Source organism: Mustelus asterias, chromosome 29 (assembly GCF_964213995.1).
Source record: "Mustelus asterias chromosome 29, sMusAst1.hap1.1, whole genome shotgun sequence".
Lineage (NCBI taxonomy): Eukaryota > Metazoa > Chordata > Chondrichthyes > Carcharhiniformes > Triakidae > Mustelus > Mustelus asterias.
Genome location: NC_135829.1, coordinates 1542912 through 1562041, shown reverse-complemented (window position 1 = coordinate 1562041; position 19130 = coordinate 1542912). Strand labels below are relative to the sequence as shown.

The following is a 19130-nucleotide window of genomic DNA, read 5'->3' as shown; positions in this document are numbered from 1 at the left end:
AACAGAAATATGATTATATTCAGATTATCTGTTTCAATGATGTAGGCTGATGGCTCACAGACAACCGCTCTTCTTTCAAAAGTGCCAAGGAAACTTACTCCCGCTCGATAGGGCAGACACGGTTAACACCTTATCCAAAAGACGGCACCTCCAACACTGTAGCATTCCCTCAGCACTGCATTGGAGTGTCTAGATAATGTGCTCAGGTTTCTCCAGAGTAAAACTTCAACCTTCTGAGCCAAAGACCAGAGTGCGAGCAACAGAACCACAACTGACATGGGGGAAGTTAATGTTTAAAATAAATTCTGAATTATCAGAAAATTGGAATGAAATGCCAATGAGAAGTAGACATTTGAAATGCCGATTACAATGGATGAAATACCATCTCTTGGTTGATTTCAATAAAATATCCTCAATCGATTGCTTTCCATCACAATGTGTAAAGCCCAATGGATTGAGATAAGGCAGTGTGGACCTATGCCTCATGAACCAGAGAGTTTCAAGGCTGGACAGCCAATCTGTCAGAGTGAGCTACCTAGCCAGGGCCAGCAGCTGTGATAACCTCTTGGCGAGCATCACTGGGGAAAGCAACTGGCACCAGTCAACACATAACCCAACGAGACCCGGCATCTTCAGGGGAAGAAGAAAGGGACAAAAGAGCAAAGTGAAATGATAGGCTGTTGGGTGGAGTGCAGGACTGACAGTACTGGCTTCACCATGTCATACAGGAATTGCTGCAATCTCAGAAACAGGAAACTGATGGACGTATGATAATTATTATATTCAGCAGAATGACTTCTACAATGACATGCCTGCAACACTGTATAATTTACTAAAGACTAATAACATGCACAATTTCAAGTTCCATCAGAGTTTCACAGTTCCCCTGTGTATGACAGGAGGAGAGACGGAGTTCGACATGCTGATCAGTAACGTGCCAGACGTGGTGCGAAACTGAGTTCCGAAACACCGTTTAAATTAAATGGAAAAGTGAAGGAACAATTATTGACAAAACTCTCAGCCATGACTTTACAATCGCTCATTCAATTCAAACACTGCCTGATTTACAAAACCCAAACCAGTCCAGAACAACAGCAAAAAGATACTACACGTCTGAGCAGAATATAAATATTCACGTTCAGGATGGATCGAGCCATTCTAATGAATATACAAAAACTTCACTAGGTTTGAATTATTCAACCAGGAATGTCACTGCTGTCAGCGTGGTTTTCCTCGTTTGACTCCTGTCAATCTCCGCACACTGCAGCTCTCTCCTGCCACAGTTGGTAAATTGACCAACAAGCATGAAAATGATGTGCACAGAGCAGAAGGTCCACATTAAACCCATTCTCTGTGCTGGCTACACGGATCCCAGGCAAGACAGCAGATGAAACATTCGAGCTATTCACAGCAGCTCTAGGTTAGAGTGAGAACAGAGTTCAACCACAAAGGTGCTGCTCTTGACCCAACATGTACCTGCACAGAATCCAATCAACCTACAGTATGTATATCAGGGGCATGGACAGGATGAGTAGGAATCAGCTGTTCCCCTGAGTTGAGGGGTCAATCATGAGGAGCCATGGTTTTAGGGTAAGGACAGTAAGAGGTTTAACAACACCAGGTTAAAGTCCAACAGGTTTATTTGGTAGCAAAAGCCACACAGGCTTTCGGAGCTCCAAGCCCCTTCTTCAGGTGAGTGGCAGGAGTAAGGGCAGGAGTAAGTGGCAGGGTAAGGGGCAGGAGATTCAGAGGCGGCAGTCTGGAATGCACTGCCTGGGAAGGTTGTGGAAACTGGAAACTTTACAACTTTTAAAATATACTTGGATGAACATTTTAAATATCATTGCATTCAAGGATATGGGACATGTGCAGGAAATTGGGGTTAGTGCGACCTTAGTGGCATTTTTTTCAGCACCTTCAGGAACTGTCCCCCAGTGAGAGTCAGCACCCTCACGAATTGTATCCCAGTGAGAGTCAGCACCTTCAGGAACTGTATCCCAGTGAGAGTCAGCACCTTCAGGAACTGTATCCCAGTGAGAATCAGCACCTTCAGGAACTGTATCCCAGTGAGAGTCAGCACCTTCAGGAACTGTATCCCAGTGAGAGTCAGCACCTTCAGGAACTGTATCCCAGTGAGAGTCAGCACCTTCAGGAACTGTATCCCAGTGAGAGTCAGCACCTTCAGGAACTGTCCCCCAGTGAGAGTCAGCACCTTCAGGAACTGTATCCCAGTGAGAGTCAGCACCTTCAGGAACTGTATCCCAGTGAGAGTCAGCACCTTCAGGAACTGTATCCCAGTGAGAGTCAGCACCTTCAGGAACTGCATCCCAGTGAGAGTCAGCACCTTCAGGAACTGTCCCCCAGTGAGAGGCAGCACCTTCAGGAACTGTATCCCAGTGAGAGTCAGCACCTTCAGGAACTGTATCCCAGTGAGAGTCAGCACCCTCAGGAACTGTATCCCAGTGAGAGTCAGCACCTTCAGGAACTGTATCCCAGTGAGAGTCAGCACCTTCAGGAACTGTATCCCAGTGAGAGTCAGCACCTTCAGGAACTGTCCCCCAGTGAGAGGCAGCACCTTCAGGAACTGTATCCCAGTGAGAGTCAGCACCTTCAGGAACTGTATCCCAGTGAGAGTCAGCACCTTCAGGAACTGTATCCCAGTGAGAGTCAGCACCTTCAGGAACTGTCCCCCAGTGAGAGGCAGCACCTTCAGGAACTGTATCCCAGTGAGAGTCAGCACCTTCAGGAACTGTATCCCAGTGAGAGTCAGCACCTTCAGGAACTGTATCCCAGTGAGAGTCAGCACCCTCAGGAACTGTATCCCAGTGAGAGTCAGCACCTTCAGGAACTGTATCCCAGTGAGAGTCAGCACCTTCAGGAACTGTATCCCAGTGAGAGTCAGCACCTTCAGGAACTGTATCCCAGTGAGAGTCAGCACCTTTAGGAACTGTATCCCAGTGAGAGTCAGCACCTTCAGGAACTGTCCCCCAGTGAGAGTCAGCACCTTCAGGAACTGTATCCCAGTGAGAGTCGGCACCTTCAGGAACTGTCCCCCAGTGAGAGTCAGCACCTTCAGGAACTGTATCCCAGTGAGAGTCAGCACCTTTAGGAACTGTATCCCAGTGAGAGTCAGCACCTTCAGGAACTGTATCCCAGTGAGAGTCAGCACCTTCAGGAACTGTATCCCAGTGAGGGTCAGCACCTTCAGGAACTGTATCCCAGTGAGAGTCAGCACCTTCAGGAACTGTATCCCAGTGAGAGTCATCACCTTCAGGAACTGTATCCCAGTGAGAGTCAGCACCTTCAGGAACTGTCAGCACCTTCAGGAACTGTCCCCCAGTGAGAGTCAGCACCTTCAGGAACTGTATCCCAGTGAGAGTCAGCAACATTAGTCAACCGTCAACATATCAAATAAGAGCCTGTGTTGCTCTAACTTCCCCTGGAGCCTCAATAAAGCCATATATAACTTTTACTTGCTCACTCGGCAGGTAACTGTTGTCAACATAGTGGTCACTTGATATCAGGAATCGCATGCCTGGCTCTCTCAAACCGTTAAGAGAAATACTGCTGAGTGAATGTGCTTGCTTTGTGTAGATTAGAAAACTAAACATCAAGAAAGCTTGTTCCATAAACTATGGGCTTTCTCCATGTTTGTCTGAAAAGTTCCAGCAGCAGCCTTCGAGTGCCCACCTCAGTGTGTTGATACTGTCTCTCACCCAGCTCATTATTTTCTGCACAATGCAGCTAGTCCAAGGAGGAGAGGGGTCAGACAGGCATCCAACACATCATAATCCCACCAACATGAAGCATCTCCAAACTGAGGCACTGAAACCCAGAGGAAGAGTTACCATTTGCAAACTCTTCCTCCTGCCTCCACCCCGCCAGACTTCAAGGTGGAACCCAGAAATACCAGTCGCAGGTCAGCAAGAGCTCGGTCTTAAGGTGCAAGTGTACACAAAATTAAAGAGTTTAGCCAGCAAAACATATGCAATCAGCTGCAATGAACACTCGTAATGGGGAGGGGCAAGAGGAAGCAACATTTAAACTGGTTGAAAGAGAAGGGGGAGTGCAATTATTATATCCAGTACAGGATTGGGATTTAGACACTGAACCTGCAGGTGGGCACATAGCGCAGGCTCCAAACAGGGAAAGGTTGTCAGAATCTAATGAAAACAATTGCCTTAGCTGATGCACAAATTAGAGAGTGACAGTAGCTGCTCCCAAAGATAATGCTGTACACAGTACCCACCTGCCACTGTCATCTTGGCAGTCCTACTCACAATGGTCCCCAGGCTATCGATAGTGGCAACACACTGATAAAATCCTTCATCAGGTTTGTGGTGTTTAGAATGTACCACACTCCGTATCAACAGTGAACCTTCTGGAAGCATCTGCCTGCGTTCATCTGATACCAGGTTTAGGAATGTCCCGTCTTTTCTCCATTCAATTTTGGCACTGGGTTCAGCGAACACTGAACAGTTCAGTATAACCGAGGACCCTCGTATCGCTAGAGTGTCCGCTGGCTCCACCGTGAAGTAGAAAGGGGTGAATGTTCGGATGACAGACTCTGTAGAGAAAGGGAGAAGCGACAGTAAATTGAAAGAACACTTAATGTTTCTGCAAACTAAGCACTGTGCAATTAAAATTAAAATGGTCAACAGTAGGAAAGCAGCCAGGCCAAAAGTTCTCTCTGAGTGAAGAAATCAGCTGAAATCACCACATTTACCACAATAGGAATGTCTCAGGAACCTTACACAGCACCTAGCCTCATCTGAGTTAACTGACCTTAGCTAGGGCAGCACGAGATGCACCGCTGTTCATTTCAGTGTAGAGAAGGGTAGGGAATTAACCAGGACTTTCACTCCTAATGACGACCCAGAGAGTTCGCCAGGAAAGCAAATAAACAGATGGCAGCTGAAGGTTAAGCTCGGCTGTGATGGGTCACCGTTCACCTCCTCATCACATCGTCATGGAGGATAGTCATTTGGATGAGGAACCAAAGGGGCTGCTTGCACTCAGGGAGCTGCACTCCACTGCAAAGGTTCAAGTCTTCAGGAGAAGGGAGAGGAAATGGGGAATTGAAAATGTGGCTGGAAAGCAAGTGAAATGAATTGGGATGGAGATTTGCAATGTGACTGGGGGCTATGGCGGGGATGGCCAGACCCAATGTAAAATGTAATTTCGATTTCAGAAATGCAAATCAGATGCACATTGAAGCTGTGCTTCACCTACAGGAAAATTCAACACACTGGAACATGAGACCCAGCCTGACACACACACACACACAATTATTAACATGAAATAAAACCCACTGTTCTCACTGAAAATGTGTCACTTGGTTCCTTAAAGCAATGCTGATCAACACATTAAACACCGGTGCTGTGCTGGGTCTTGTTAGCGGCTCTGAGCACCCTCCGACTGTTTAATTCCGCTTCAGTTGATCCGATTTTCCATCGAGAAACCCTTCAGACTGAGCACCAGGCTGCTAGCTCAGAGAATTCAAGGGGGTATATGTCAGGGACATGACCCTTCACAATAACCGAACCTCACAGGCCCTCAGTAAGATGGCTCCACAATAATCTGCTTCCATCATGGCCCAGTGACTAAAACCTCGTATCCAGAGGTTTTATCCATTTACCCTATTACATTTCTAACTTTTCCCAGTTCTGATGGAAGGTCACGGGGCCTAAAACGTTAACTCTGTTTCCCGCCATAGATGCTGCCAATAACCTATTTCCCACATTTTCTGTTATTCAGATATCCCAATTTCCACAACATTCTCCTTTCCATCAGTAATCTAGAGGCCTGGGTTAATGGGTTTAAATCCCACCACGGCAGTTGGTGGAATTTAAATTAATAAAATCTGGAATCTCGGTAATGGTGACCATGAAACTATCATCAATGGTTGTATAAAAATATCTGGTTCATTATTGTCCTTTAGGGAAGGAAATTTGCTGTCCTCACCTGGTCTGGCCTACACGTGACTCCAGAACCACAGCAACGAGATTGAATACAGGAGTTAGGACGTCTTGTTAAAGTTGTACAAGACATTGGTAAGGCCACACTTTGAATACTGTGTGCAATTCTGGTCACTCTATTATAGAAAGGATATTATTAAACTAGAAAGAGTGCAGAAAAGATTTACTAGGATGCTGCCGGGACTTGATGGATTGAGTTATAAGGAGAGGCTGAATAGACTAGGACTTTTTTCTCTGGAGCGCAGGAGGCTGAGGGGTGATCTTATAGAGGTCTATAAAATAATGAGGGGCCTAGACAAGGTAGACAGTCAATATCTTTTCCCAAAGGTAGGGGAGTCTAAAACTAGGGGGCATAGGTTTAAGGTGAGAGGGGAGAGATACAAAAGTGTCCAGAGGGGTAATTTTTTCATACAGAGGGTGGTGAGTGTCTGGAACAAGCTGCCAGAGGTAGTAGTAGAGGCGGGTACAATTTTATCTTTTAAAAAGCATTTAGGTAGTTACATGGGTAAGATGGGTATAGCGGGCAATTGGGATTAGCTTCGGGGCTTTGAAAAAAAAAGGGCGGCAAGGACAAGTTGGGCTGAAGGGCCTGTTTCCATGCTGTAAACCTCTATGACTCTTAACTGCTCTTCTGAAATGGTTGAGCAAGCCACTCAGTTTAAGGGAAATTAGAAATCAGCAAAGAATGCCCCTTAAACAGCGATGCCCACGTCCTATCAAAGAATTCAGTTAAGAAAGAAGTTGCTATTAACCTGGACACTCCATCTACCATCCGCAGTCTGTGTTGTTACCTGTACTCACTCTGTTTTGCTATTTTTTCCATTCTTTCACAGGATGTGGATGTCGCTGACAAGGCGAGCCTTTGTTTGCCATCTATCATTGCCCTTGAACTGAAGAATTCAGAGGGCAATTAAGAGTCAAACAAATTGCTCGGAATACGTCAGGGGCACAACTCCAAAGACCAATTTTATATTTTTACATTTATTAAACCGTCCCCCAGTGAGAGTCAGCACCTTCAGGAACTGTCCCCCAGTGAGAGTCAGCACCTTCAGGGACTGTATCCCAGTGAGAGTCAGCACCCTCAGGAACAGTATCCCAGTGAGAGTCAGCACCTTCAGGAACTGTCTCCCAGTGAGAGTCAGCACCTTCAGGAACTGTATCCCAGTGAGAGTCAGCACCTTCAGGAACTGTATCCCAGTGAGAGTCAGCACCTTCAGGAACTGTCTCCCAGTGAGGGTCAGCACCTTCAGGAACTGTATCCCAGTGAGAGTCAGCACCTTCAGGAACTGTATCCCAGTGAGAGTCAACACCTTCAGGAACTGTCCCCCAGTGAGAGTCAGCACCTTCAGGAACTGTCTCCCACTGAGGGTCAGCACCTTCAGGAACTGTCTCCCAGTGAGAGTCAGCACCTTCAGGAACTGTATCCCAGTGAGAATCAGCACCTTCAGGAACTGTATCCCAGTGAGAGTCAGCACCTTCAGGAACTGTCTCCCAGTGAGGGTCAGCACCTTCAGGAACTGTATCCCAGCGAGAGTCAGCACCTTCAGGAACTGTATCCCAGTGAGAGTCAGCACCTTCAGGAACTGTCTCCCAGTGAGGGTCAGCACCTTCAGGAACTGTATCCCAGTGAGAATCAGCACCTTCAGGAACTGTCTCCCAGTGAGAGTCAGCACCTTCAGGAACTGTATCCCAGTGAGAATCAGCACCTTCAGGAACTGTATCCCAGTGAGAGTCAGCACCTTCAGGAACAGTCTCCCAGTGAGAGTCAGCACGGTGGCACAGTGGTTAGCATTGCTGCCTCACAGCGCCAGGAACCCGTGTTCAACCCTTGGGTGACTGTGTGGAGTTTACACATTCTCCTCGTGGATTGGCCATGCCTTAGTGGCCCCTTTAGTGTCCAAAGATGTGCAGGTTAGGTGGATTGGCCTTGCCTTAGTGTCCAAAGATATGTAGGTTAGGGGGATTTGTGGAGTAAATATTTGGGGTTATGGGGATAGGGCCTGGGTAAGATCCTCTGTCGGAGAGTTGGTGCAGACTCAATGGGTCAGATGACCTCTTTCTGCACTGTAGGGAATCTATGATTCTATAATGAGCATCTTCAGGAACTGTCCCCCAGAATATTTGTGTGGGTCTAACTGTGTCTTCAGCATACAAGGTCATAAATGTGGAACTATATCCTGAGTGTTGCTCGGAACGAGTCTGGAATGATGGTACAAATTAGGAAAAGCGTATGGGGTCAAATGGTACAAGAGTATTATCTAACTGCACCTGTACTTCGAACTCAGCTTCCTCATACTGTCGGGCTTAGTAACTCCTCTTAGCCAATATCCTGCATTACTCCTGGAATCTCCCCTGTTGTTAATCTGATTTCCTCACAATGATGTTCTCTGGACAGCATAACAAGGATGCCAGTTAGGTTACTGAGTCTTCTGCCATTAGAGTGAGGTTTAACTCTCCAAGATAATTATACTCTTTGCTTTATTATTATCTCTGGCTTACAGTGATGTTCCTGGTTCCGTCTCGGAGTGCAGGCAGCCCTACCGAATACCCAAACCCAGGAAAGGTTTACCATGTGAAATTTGAACTTTGTGCTGACTTACTTCAGTTTAATCCAATTTCATTCTTTGAAGGGCTTTGTTAATTTTGGAGAGTCGGGGAATGAGGAAGGGAGGAAAATTGAAAAGAAATCAATAGAAGGTTCTCAGAACCATCTCGACATGCTTCACATACAAATGGATCTCCTGCTGCCTCCTCAGCCAGTATGATATCCATTTTGTGCACCACAACATTCCACAGATTGTTGTTTGATATTGTTGCCTAAGAGAAGAATGTTGGCCAAGACACAAGACAAAACATCCTGCTTTTTAATTGGTGCCTTGAAATCGTTAACATCCTCTGAAAAGGAGTATGGGAGCTTTGTAAGAATTGCTATTTGATGTGATAACAAATAAAAAGCTTGCAGAGCAGCGGGAGAGGGTTCTTTACGAGGGAGACGTGTATATCATGCAGATTCCTCCACCAAGCATCCCGATATGCTCCTCATGCACTCTCCTGTTTTATAGCGACTTTGTTCTTCCATTTCAAAACACAGACAGACTTCAAAGGCCAAATGAAGGTGATGCAGTGACAACCTGTTGCCAATCTCCACCTCATCAAATAACACTGAGTTTCAATGCTGCAAACAGTTACACAAACCTTTTTCTCTTCACTTCTCCTCTTAATGGTGATACTGGAATATAATTTCAGATGTAGCAGTAATCTTCAATACCTCGCCCAAGTTATTGTTCACTTTTCTTAACTTGCGCTTGGTGCTTCTTGATATCACTAAGGCTGCCTCATACACAATCTCAGTGAGTTCTTCAAGCCAGTTGCTGTCAGGACCAGAAGAAAATGATACCATATCTCCCAGTGAAAGCAAGTTATCCTCTTTTAAACAGCACTTGGTTTGAAATGTTGAGAGTTAAGTGAATTGGAGACAGAGGGCAGGAAGCTCTGGGAGCACGCTAATGTTGAATGACTGATATAAGAGACATGATGGAACTGGAGGAGTTTTGACAGAACAAAGGTGGCCAGCTTCAACAAGATCTGCCCTATCTCAAGTTATCTCGATCAAATTGTGAGAAGTTTCTCAAAAGATCATCACTGACAGACTCAATACACTCCTCCAGTCCCATCATCTCTCTTGCCAGTTCCTGGCCCTATCAACACCACTCCGCATCATCTCTGCACCCTACAAAATGGAAAGTTCAGGCTGCGATCTCCTCACTGGGAATAGTGAGGAGATCGCAGCGTCCTTTGGCTGATTTGCAGCTAACTGTGTTGGGGATAAGCAGCTACTCATTGTACATCTTGGCTCTCACCTATTGAAGCAGTCTGTGTCCAAATGCAGCAAAACCCGGACAACACCCAGGCTTGGACTGATAGGTGACAAGTGACATTTGCACCTCAAGTTCCAGATCCTCCCCAACAAGAGAGAATCTAACCATCACCCTTGACATTCAATGGCATTACCATCACTGAATCCCCCACTATCAACATCCTGGGCATTACCATTAACTGAACTGGACCAGCCATATAAGTACTGTGGCGACAAGAGCAGGTCAGAGGCTGGGGTAATGGCAGCTGATGATATTTCAATTAAATTCTAACGATGACATTGAAACCATTGTTGATTCTTGTAAAACCCATCTGGTTCACTAACGTCCTTTAAGTAAGGAAGTCTGCCATCCTTACCCGGTTTGATCTACAAATCCAGATCCAATGTGGTTGACTCCTAAGTGGCCCAGCTAGCCATTCAGTTCAAGGGCAATTAGGGATGGGCAATAAATGCTGGCCCAGCCAGTGAGTCCCACATCCCATGAATGAATCTTTTGAAAAAGATGCATGGGAACACCACCAACTCCTGATTTGGAACTACATCACCATTCCTTTACTATCGCTGAGTCAAAATCCTGGAACTCCCTTCCAACAGAACTCTGGGTCTTCTTAGACTGCAGCAATTCATGGAGGTAAGCTCTTAAGAGAAATTAGGGATAGACAATAAATAAGTTCAGCCATGATGACTGCAGTCCTTGAACGAATAAAGAAAATCACTTGGTTCATCCACTCCAAACCGCCCCCACCCCACTGTTAGATTTCTTCTCTACCCAAGGTGCTCTTTCACCCTGCCGTTTATTCCATATGTGCAACTTCAGATGACGATCAGTAATTCCCCAGCATGCTCCTCCTGCCCCTAATACAATGCGTACTGGGGCAATGCATTACAACCTGCCAGTAAAGACCTAGCAATTAAGATTCACATTCAGTGAAGCAGGGGTGTCTCACACACTCACATATACATACATCACCTCATTGACATTTATAAGAACTGATGAACTCGGTTAAGAATAATTGTATTTGAACAGCTCCTTAATGAAGAGCTCACCACATGACAACCAACTAACCTAGTACCTTCTTAAACAGACCATGTTTTCAGACTTGAGGTCGCGGCACCGACTTACAATTAAAATCACTCCACCTTACAATAAGCCCTTGGGACCCAACACTTCTAATGGAGCACAGGTTACAGTGAATGCACATCATCAGAACCTGGAACACACAACACTGAGCCGCCCATATTCAGTATCATTAGAAAACACTGCTACACTAGATACTTACTGAGGCAGTGTACGTACAACACAGAGAGCCGCTAATAACAGGGAGAAGCAGAGGAATTGAGAGGAGTTAGCCAGAGACAAACACAGACACAAGAAAAAGAAACGCAGAGAGCAAAAGAGAGGGAAACAGAGTGAGTGAGAAATATGACAGAAAGAGACTTGGACTGCGGCACAGTGGTTAGCACTGCTACCTCACAGCTCCAGGGACCCGGGTTAAATTCCAGCCTCGGGTCACTGTCTGTGCGGAGTCAGCACGTTCTCCCGTGTCTGCGAGGGTTTCCTCCCACAGTCCAAAGATGTGCAGGTTAGGTTGATCGGCCATGATAAATTGACCCTAAGTCAGGGGGATTAGCAGGGTAATAGGCGGGTTAGCTTAACGTCCGTAGTTGAGAAGATGCTGGAGTCCATTATTAAAGAGGAAATAGCAGAGCACCTGGATAAGAATGGTTCGATCAAGCAGACGCAGCATGGATTCATGAAGGGAAAGTCGTGTTTGACGAATTTACTGGATTTTTATGAAGATGTGACTAGTGCGGTTGACAGAGGGGAACCGGTGGATGTGGTGTTTTTAGATTTCCAGAAGGTGTTCGATAAGGTGCCTCACAAAAGGTTGCTGCAGAAGATTGGGGTACACGGAGTTGGGGGTAAGGTGTTGGCGTGGATTGGGGATTGGCTATCTAACAGGAAGCAGAGAGTTAGAATAAATGGGTGCTTTTCTGGTTGGCAGTTGGTGACCAGTGGCGTGCCGCAGGGATCGGTGCTGGGGCCTCAACTGTTTACCATTTACATAGATGATCTGGAGGAGGGGACTGAGTGTAGGGTAACAAAGTTTGCTGATGGCACGAAGATGAGTGGGAAAGCGAATTGCGTGGAGGACGCGGAAAGTCTGCAGAGAGATTTCGATAGGCTGAGCGAGTGGGCAAGGATCTGGCAGATGGAATATAACGTTGGCAAATGTGAGGTTATCCACTTTGGAAGAAATAATAGCAAATTGGAATATTATTTAAATGGAGAAAAATTACATCATGCTACTGTGCAGAGGGATCTGGGGGTCCTTGTGCATGAATCACAAAAACTCAGTCTGCAGGTGCAGCAGGTGATCAAGAAGGCGAATGGAATGTTGGCCTTTATCGCGAAGGGGATGGAGTATAAAAACAGGGAGGTCTTGCTGCAACTATACAAGGCACTGGTGAGGCCGCAACTGGAGTACTGTGTGCAGTTTTGGTCCCCTTATTTGCGAAAGGATATATTGGCCTTGGAGGGAGTGCAGAGAAGGTTCACCAGGTTGATACCGGAGATGAGGGGTGTAGCTTATGAGGAGAGATTGAACAGATTGGGTCTGTACTCATTGGAGTTTAGAAGGCTGAGGGGTGATCTTATAGAGACATATAAGATAATGAAGGGGCTGGATAGGGTAGAGGTAGAGAGATTCTTTCCACTTAGAAGGGAAACCAGAACTAGAGGGCACAGCCTCAAAATAAGTGGGGGCCGGTTCAGAACAGAGTTGAGGGGGAACTTCTTCTCTCAGAGGGTAGTGAATCTCTGGAATTCTCTGCCCATTGAAGTGGTGGAGGCTACCTCGTTGAATATGTTTAAATCACAGGTAGATAGATTTCTGATCGATAAGGGAATTAAGGGATATGGGGAGCAGGCGGGTAAGTGGAACTGATTCGCTTCAGATCAGCCATGATCTTGTTGAATGGCGGGGCAGGCTCGAGGGGCTAGATGGCCTACTCCTGCTCCCATTTCTTATGTTCTTATGTAAATATGTGGGGTTACAGGAATAGGGCCTGGTTGGGATTGTGATCGGTGCAGACTCGATGGGCCGAATGGCTTCCTTCTGCACCGTAGGATTCGATGACAAAGAAAGCAATATAGAAGGAGCAGGTATATCCCGCACTGAGCCTACTATTCACTCAAAACCAGCTCCACAGGGCAAGACATGTTTAAATGGCTGACACAGGACAGGGCATGAGGACAGCAGAAATATTTTAGGGAGGTTCTGAAAGCTTTCCTGACAAGTTTAAATGTCCCACCAACTCACAGGAAACCTTGGCTTGTATCCAACCAAAATGGAGGTGGTTTATTTAGTAAGGCACCAAACACAGGAGACTTTGTCAGGAACGTGTAGAGGTGAAGGCAAAGCATCCAAACCTCACAGCCCATCTAGCCAACCCTTCAGCACCACCTACCCTGCATGTGACAGAGTCTCCAGATCACACACCGGACACCAGCCATTGCACAACCCAACAAACCAGACTGGAAAGCAGTCAGCCTCAATTCATACAGACTGCCGAAGAGGAAGTGGCAGACAACAAAATGTGAAGAACCACGGTGGCACAGTGGTTAGCACTGCTGTCTCAGTGCCAGGGACCCGGGTTCGATTCCCGGCTTGGGTCACTGTCTGTGCGGAGTCTGCACGTTCTCCCTCTATCTGCGCAGGTTTCCTCCGGGTGCTCCAGTTTCCTCCCACACTCCAAAGATGTGCGGGTCAGGTGGATTGGCCGTGCTAAATTGCCTTTTAGTGTCAGGGTAAATAAGTGGGGTTATGGGGTTAGGGCCTGGGAGGGATTGTGATTGGTGCAGACTCGATGGGCCAAATGGCCTCTTTCTGCACTGTAGGGGTTCTATGAAGAAGCGGCAGACAACAAAATGGGACAGAGAAACAAGAGGCAGAAAGGAAAAAATGGGAAGCGGACAGAAAGGCGGGCTGGGGAACAGAGAGGTAGAGAGATAGGGAGAGAGATGGAAAAAAATAAGGCACAGACAAAGCATTGGATTGGAGACAAAGAGAGAAAAGGCCACAGAGACTGAGAATGATGGAATTCTGTATATAACAGAGTTTTATAATGAAGCAGAGATAAAGAAGAGGTTGGTCACAGAGCAGAATCACAGATAGAAGCCAACTGGGGAAGTATAATAATGTGCAACCAGTGCACCACTTCAAACAAGCCTATTAAATCAGACTAAGCGTTTTATTAGCAGCAGCTCTAGTCTCCTCCCACTAACCTACAATATAAATTAAAGAGTCTGTGCTCGGAGAGTCCTGAATTTCATCATCTCTCATTGCTTGCATTCCCCAGCACTATTTAACCAAATCACCCTGTGTATAAGCATCATTCTCCATTCCTTATCTAATAACACGCGGATCTGAAACACAACAAAAGGATTTGGCAAAACGCCCAACTGCAAGTTACATTTGTCAATAAGACTCCCATTTTCTTATATTTGGTCTTAGGAATTTTAAGAATAAACGGACTCCATTACATTCCATTTTATCAACCTCATCTATTTCAGAAGCTGGGAAATTAAAATTCTGCTATCACAATGTGCAACATGACTGCATCTATAAAATATATACACTGCCCTCGTGACCAAAGCTCTCTGGGAGCCTGACACCAGCCCCTCACACGAAATCCATTGTCTATGTAACTTGTTATTCACTGCAGTGCACGGGGAAGTCTGAAGGAATCGTTTCATGCACCAGGGCAAGAATTCTTGGCAGCCATGGTGGGTATCTTTAGAATAAAGGGTCCACAATTGCTAAACACATCATACAGCATAGTTACACACAAGCGTACACCCTTAACACAGCTCCAGCCCTCAGAAGAAAAATTCAAGACAAAAGGGCTGGAAAATGGGACAAAGAACAGAAAATGCTGGAAGATCTCAGCAGGTCTGACAGCATCTGTGGGGAGAGAATAGAGCCAACGTTTTGAATCTAGATGACCCTTTGCCAATGAAAGAACGGTTTCTACCTGATCAGAGAACTTGCTGTCTGTGCTGCCAGCATCACACTGGGAACTAAACTCAATTCCACTCTCGCTCGCTCTTCCCTCTCCCTGTATCCTGATTGGATTGAAATCAAGATTCCTCACCCCATTCTTCAGAACTCCCTCGCCTGCGATCAAAGAAGCCCCACTACCAGGGCTTCTGTGATGGTAAAGGTGTATGTCTGAGAGGCTAAGGCGTGGATTGCTGAATCAAGTGAGTGAAATGGCTAATTCATTGTCCCCGAATGAACATCCTTCATTCTCCATGTTGCCCTTGGTAAACAATTTCCCTCACACATTGTTATAAGAGATTTGCTGGCCATCATCACATTACTGGTGTGGGATCTTGCTATGCGCAAATTGACAGAAATGTTTCCAAATTACAACAATGCATACACTTTGATTTGATTTTATTATTGTCACATGTATTAACGCATAGTGAAAAGTATTGTTTCTTGCGCACTATACAGACAAAACATACCGTTCATAGAGAAGGAAACGAGGGAGTGCAGAATGTAGTCTTACAGTCATAGCTAGGCTGTAGAGAAAGATCAACTTAATGCGAGGTAAGTCCATTCAAAAGTCTGACAGCAGCAGGGAAGAAGCTGCTCTTGAGTCGGTTGGTACGTGACCTCAGACTTTTTTATCTTTTCCCGAAGGAAAAAGATGGAAGAGAGAATGTCCGGGGTGCGTGGGGTCCTTAATTCTGCTGGCTGCTTTGCCGAGGCAGCGGGAAGTGTAGACAGAATCAGTGGATGGGAGGCTGGTTTGCGTGATGGATTGGGCTACATTCATGACTTTTTGTAGTTCTTTGCAGTCTTGGGCAGAGCAGGAGCCATACCAAGCTGTGATACAACCAGAAAGAATGCTTTCTTGGCTTCATTGGCTGTACCATTTTGGGGTGGCCTGAGGTTGTGGAAAATGACATATTGCAAGTTCTTTCTTTCTATTTTCTTCTTTCTCCTCTGCACAAACTTTTAAAACCCAAGCTTTATGTTAGCTCCTGCCTGCTGATTTACCAGCATCGCTTTTCTATCTTGGTGCAGTCTTGGGGTGATCCCTTCACCCATTTCTTTGACGGTCAAATTCTGTGCGGGGACACTGAACTAGCCATTGCGTTCACAGGATTCAGCAGTCCCACAAACACACCCCTCACCCAGGAGTTAAAAAGCAGCTCTGGGAATGGATGCCTGTCTGATCACAGAGGAAGATCTACAACTTGGAACAACACCACCTCCTCCCTCAAACGTTGGTGACAAAAGAACAAAGTTTAAAATGAGAACAGCTTCAGGCTTTCCCAATCTTTAACTTGAAGAAATTGCAGTTCCTCCTGGTCTGCCAGTGAGAGAAGCAATGTGGTCACACACACACACAGTGGAGAGGTGGAGTGAGGTGGCAAAGAGGAAGAGCTGGGTGTCATCAGCATACATGTGGAAGGCGATGTAACTAAGGGGTTACCTGAAGTGGAGGAGGCCAAGGAGAAGCTAGTGTAAGTCTCGCTGAGCTGAGCAATAGAGGAGAGGTGTTGGAGGAAGGTGGTGTGCTCGACCAGGTCAAAGCTGATTCCAGTTCAAATTTCAGAGTTTTTTTTCATATCCCACATACAAACCCCCAGGAAACTCACAATAACAAAGCATCAACTGACAGCCTGGTGACCCTTATCCATCAAAGACAGCGTCCCACACCTGGAACCCAGCAAGGGTTTTGCACAGTGAGGGAGCAGGGCAAGGAGGCGGGGCTGCAGGGCACGGGGGTGGGGCTGCAGGGTGTGGGGGCGAGGCTAGGCGTGGGTCTGCAGTGCAAGGGGGCGGGGCTGCAGGGCAAGTGGGTGGGGCTGCAGGGCAAGGGGGCGGGGCTGCTGGGGCGGGGCTGCAGGGAAAGGGGCGGCGCTGCAGGGAAAGGGGCGGCGCTGCAGGGAAAGGGGCGGCGCTGCAGGGAAAGGGGCGGCGCTGCAGGGAAAGGGGCGGCGCTGCAGGGAAAGGGGCGGCGCTGCAGGGAAAGGGGCGGCGCTGCAGGGAAAGGGGTGGCGCTGCAGGGAAAGGGGCGGCGCTGCAGGGAAAGGGGCGGCGCTGCAGGGAAAGGGGCGGCGCTGCAGGGAAAGGGGCGGCGCTGCAGGGAAAGGGGCGGCGCTGCAGGGAAAAGGGCAGCGCTGCAGGGCGAGGGGGCTACACTGTGATGAGGCTGCACGGTGAGGAGGCACGGCCACAAGGTGAGGGTAAGGGCGAGGGAGGGGGAGTAGGGCGAGGATTCTGCACACCCAGGATTGCAGCTCAGTCACCTTCGGGAGGCACGGTAGCACAGTGGTTGGCACTGCTGCCTCACAGCGCCAGGGACCCGGGCTCAATTCCCGGCCTGGGTCACTGTCAGTGTGGAGTTTGCACATTCTCCCCGTGTCTATGTGGGTTTCCTCTGGGTGCTCCGGTTTCCTCCCACACTCCAAAGATGTGCGGGTTAGGTGGATTGGCCATGCTAAATCAACCTTTGTGTCAGGGGGTTAGCAGGGCAAATATGTGGGTTATGGGAATAGGGCTTGGGTGGGATTGTGGTCGGTGCAGACTCGATGGGCCGAATGGCCTCCTTCTGCACTGTAGGGATTCTATGATTCTCAACAGAGTGGAGGGACAGCAGGGTTTCGCATTCTGAAGCACCTGCCTATTTTGCAGACAGTCACAGCTTGGATGTTGATGTTGGTTCTGATGTGCGCACACAGCTGGTACAATCTGTGCAGGATGTGACCCTCAGTGAATAGGAGTGTGCTGCTGACACCACAGGGGTCCAGCCTCTGTTACAGCACATCAAGTGGGGTGGATTCGGCTGGCCGCATGCTGTCAGCCGCGTGCTAATGTTTTTGTTCAACCCACATTTCCTCTCCAATTGTACAATCTACTCAAATCAGGAACTTATTGCAGGAAAAACAGGAAACATTCCATTAATATTTCCTTCCACCTCCCTTATCGGTGTGAATGAGAGCACCGACCTAATAAAGCACTCACTGCCCTACCAGGGAGCATCAGTAACCTGGGCGTACTGAGCTTAGTGGCCACGTCAACACAATTCCCCTGCATAAACAGTGTTAGCTTCCCAGGGCTGCCAATGTATGCCCACATCAACCTCCAAATCCCCAAATATCAACGCCCAAATTCAGTGTGCCCACATCTGACGCCTGTTCACCCCCCCCCCCCTTGTGTACAAGTGTTCCTGTAGCCCAAGCTGCCAAGTTTGCCAAGCTCGGTGTGCCTCGGTCTCAATATACAGCCAAAGTAAACTAAATGTAGCATCGCAGATAGACACTCAACACACAATGGGAAACAGAACAGGCAGATGTTAAGTAAGAATGCGATTCCAGCCAGCAAAAAAAAAAAAAGCTCTTAGAGGCGTTGCTGAAATGAAGTTTCTCGGAGATGAGTTAACATATAACAGTTCAGTTGTCAGGATGGGAACACATTATAGACCAGCAGTGTCCAATCCTGTTGCCTGTCTCTGGTGTACAAATCCTAAAGCCAAACACCGGTATTTGGAAATACTGGAGTTAAGCTTAATATGTAGCTGCTGAACATTTAACATTAAAGTGATGATCATGTAATCAGCTCACAAATTCTCAGAACATAGAACATAGAACAGTACAGCACAGTACAGGCCCTTCGGCCCACGATGTTGTGCCCAACCTTTTCCGAAACCAAGATCAAGCTATCCCACTCCCTATCATTCTGGTGCGCTCCATGTGCCTATCCAATAACCGCTTGAAAGTTCCTAAAGTGTCCGACTCCACTATCACAGCAGGCAGTCCATTCCACACCCCAACCACTCTCTGAGTAAAGGACCTACCTTGTACATCCCTCCTATATCTTCCACCACGAACCTTATAGTTATGCCCCCTAGTAACAGCTACATCCACCTGAGGAAATAGTCTCTGAACGTCCACTCTATCTATCCCCCTCATCATCTTATAAACCTCTATTAAGTCGCCTCTCAACCTCCTCCGCTCTAAAGAGAAAAGCCCTAGCTCCCTCAACCTTTCCTCATAAGACCTACCCTCCAAACCAGGCAGCATCCTGGTAAATCTCTTTTGCACTTTTTCCAGTGCTTCCACATCCTTCTTATAGTGAGGTGACCAGAACTGCACACAATATTCCAAATGTGGTCTCACCAAGGTCCTGTACAGTTGCAGCATAACCCCACGGCTCTTAAACTCCAACCCCCTGTTAATAAACACTAACACACTA

At 47.1% G+C, this 19130-nt stretch overlaps 1 protein-coding gene across 4 annotated transcripts in view; it reads right to left on the bottom strand.

Moving 5' to 3' along the window:
* LOC144480456 (neogenin-like) overlaps positions 1 to 19130 on the bottom strand; it is a 211059-nt gene that overhangs the window by 146926 nt on the left and 45003 nt on the right. For all 4 annotated transcript variants that reach the window (XM_078199894.1, XM_078199896.1, XM_078199895.1 and 1 more), the window contains exon 2: positions 4250 to 4567. In XM_078199894.1, coding sequence (XP_078056020.1) covers positions 4250 to 4567 — 318 coding nt within the window. The remainder of the gene's footprint in view (positions 1 to 4249; positions 4568 to 19130) is intronic.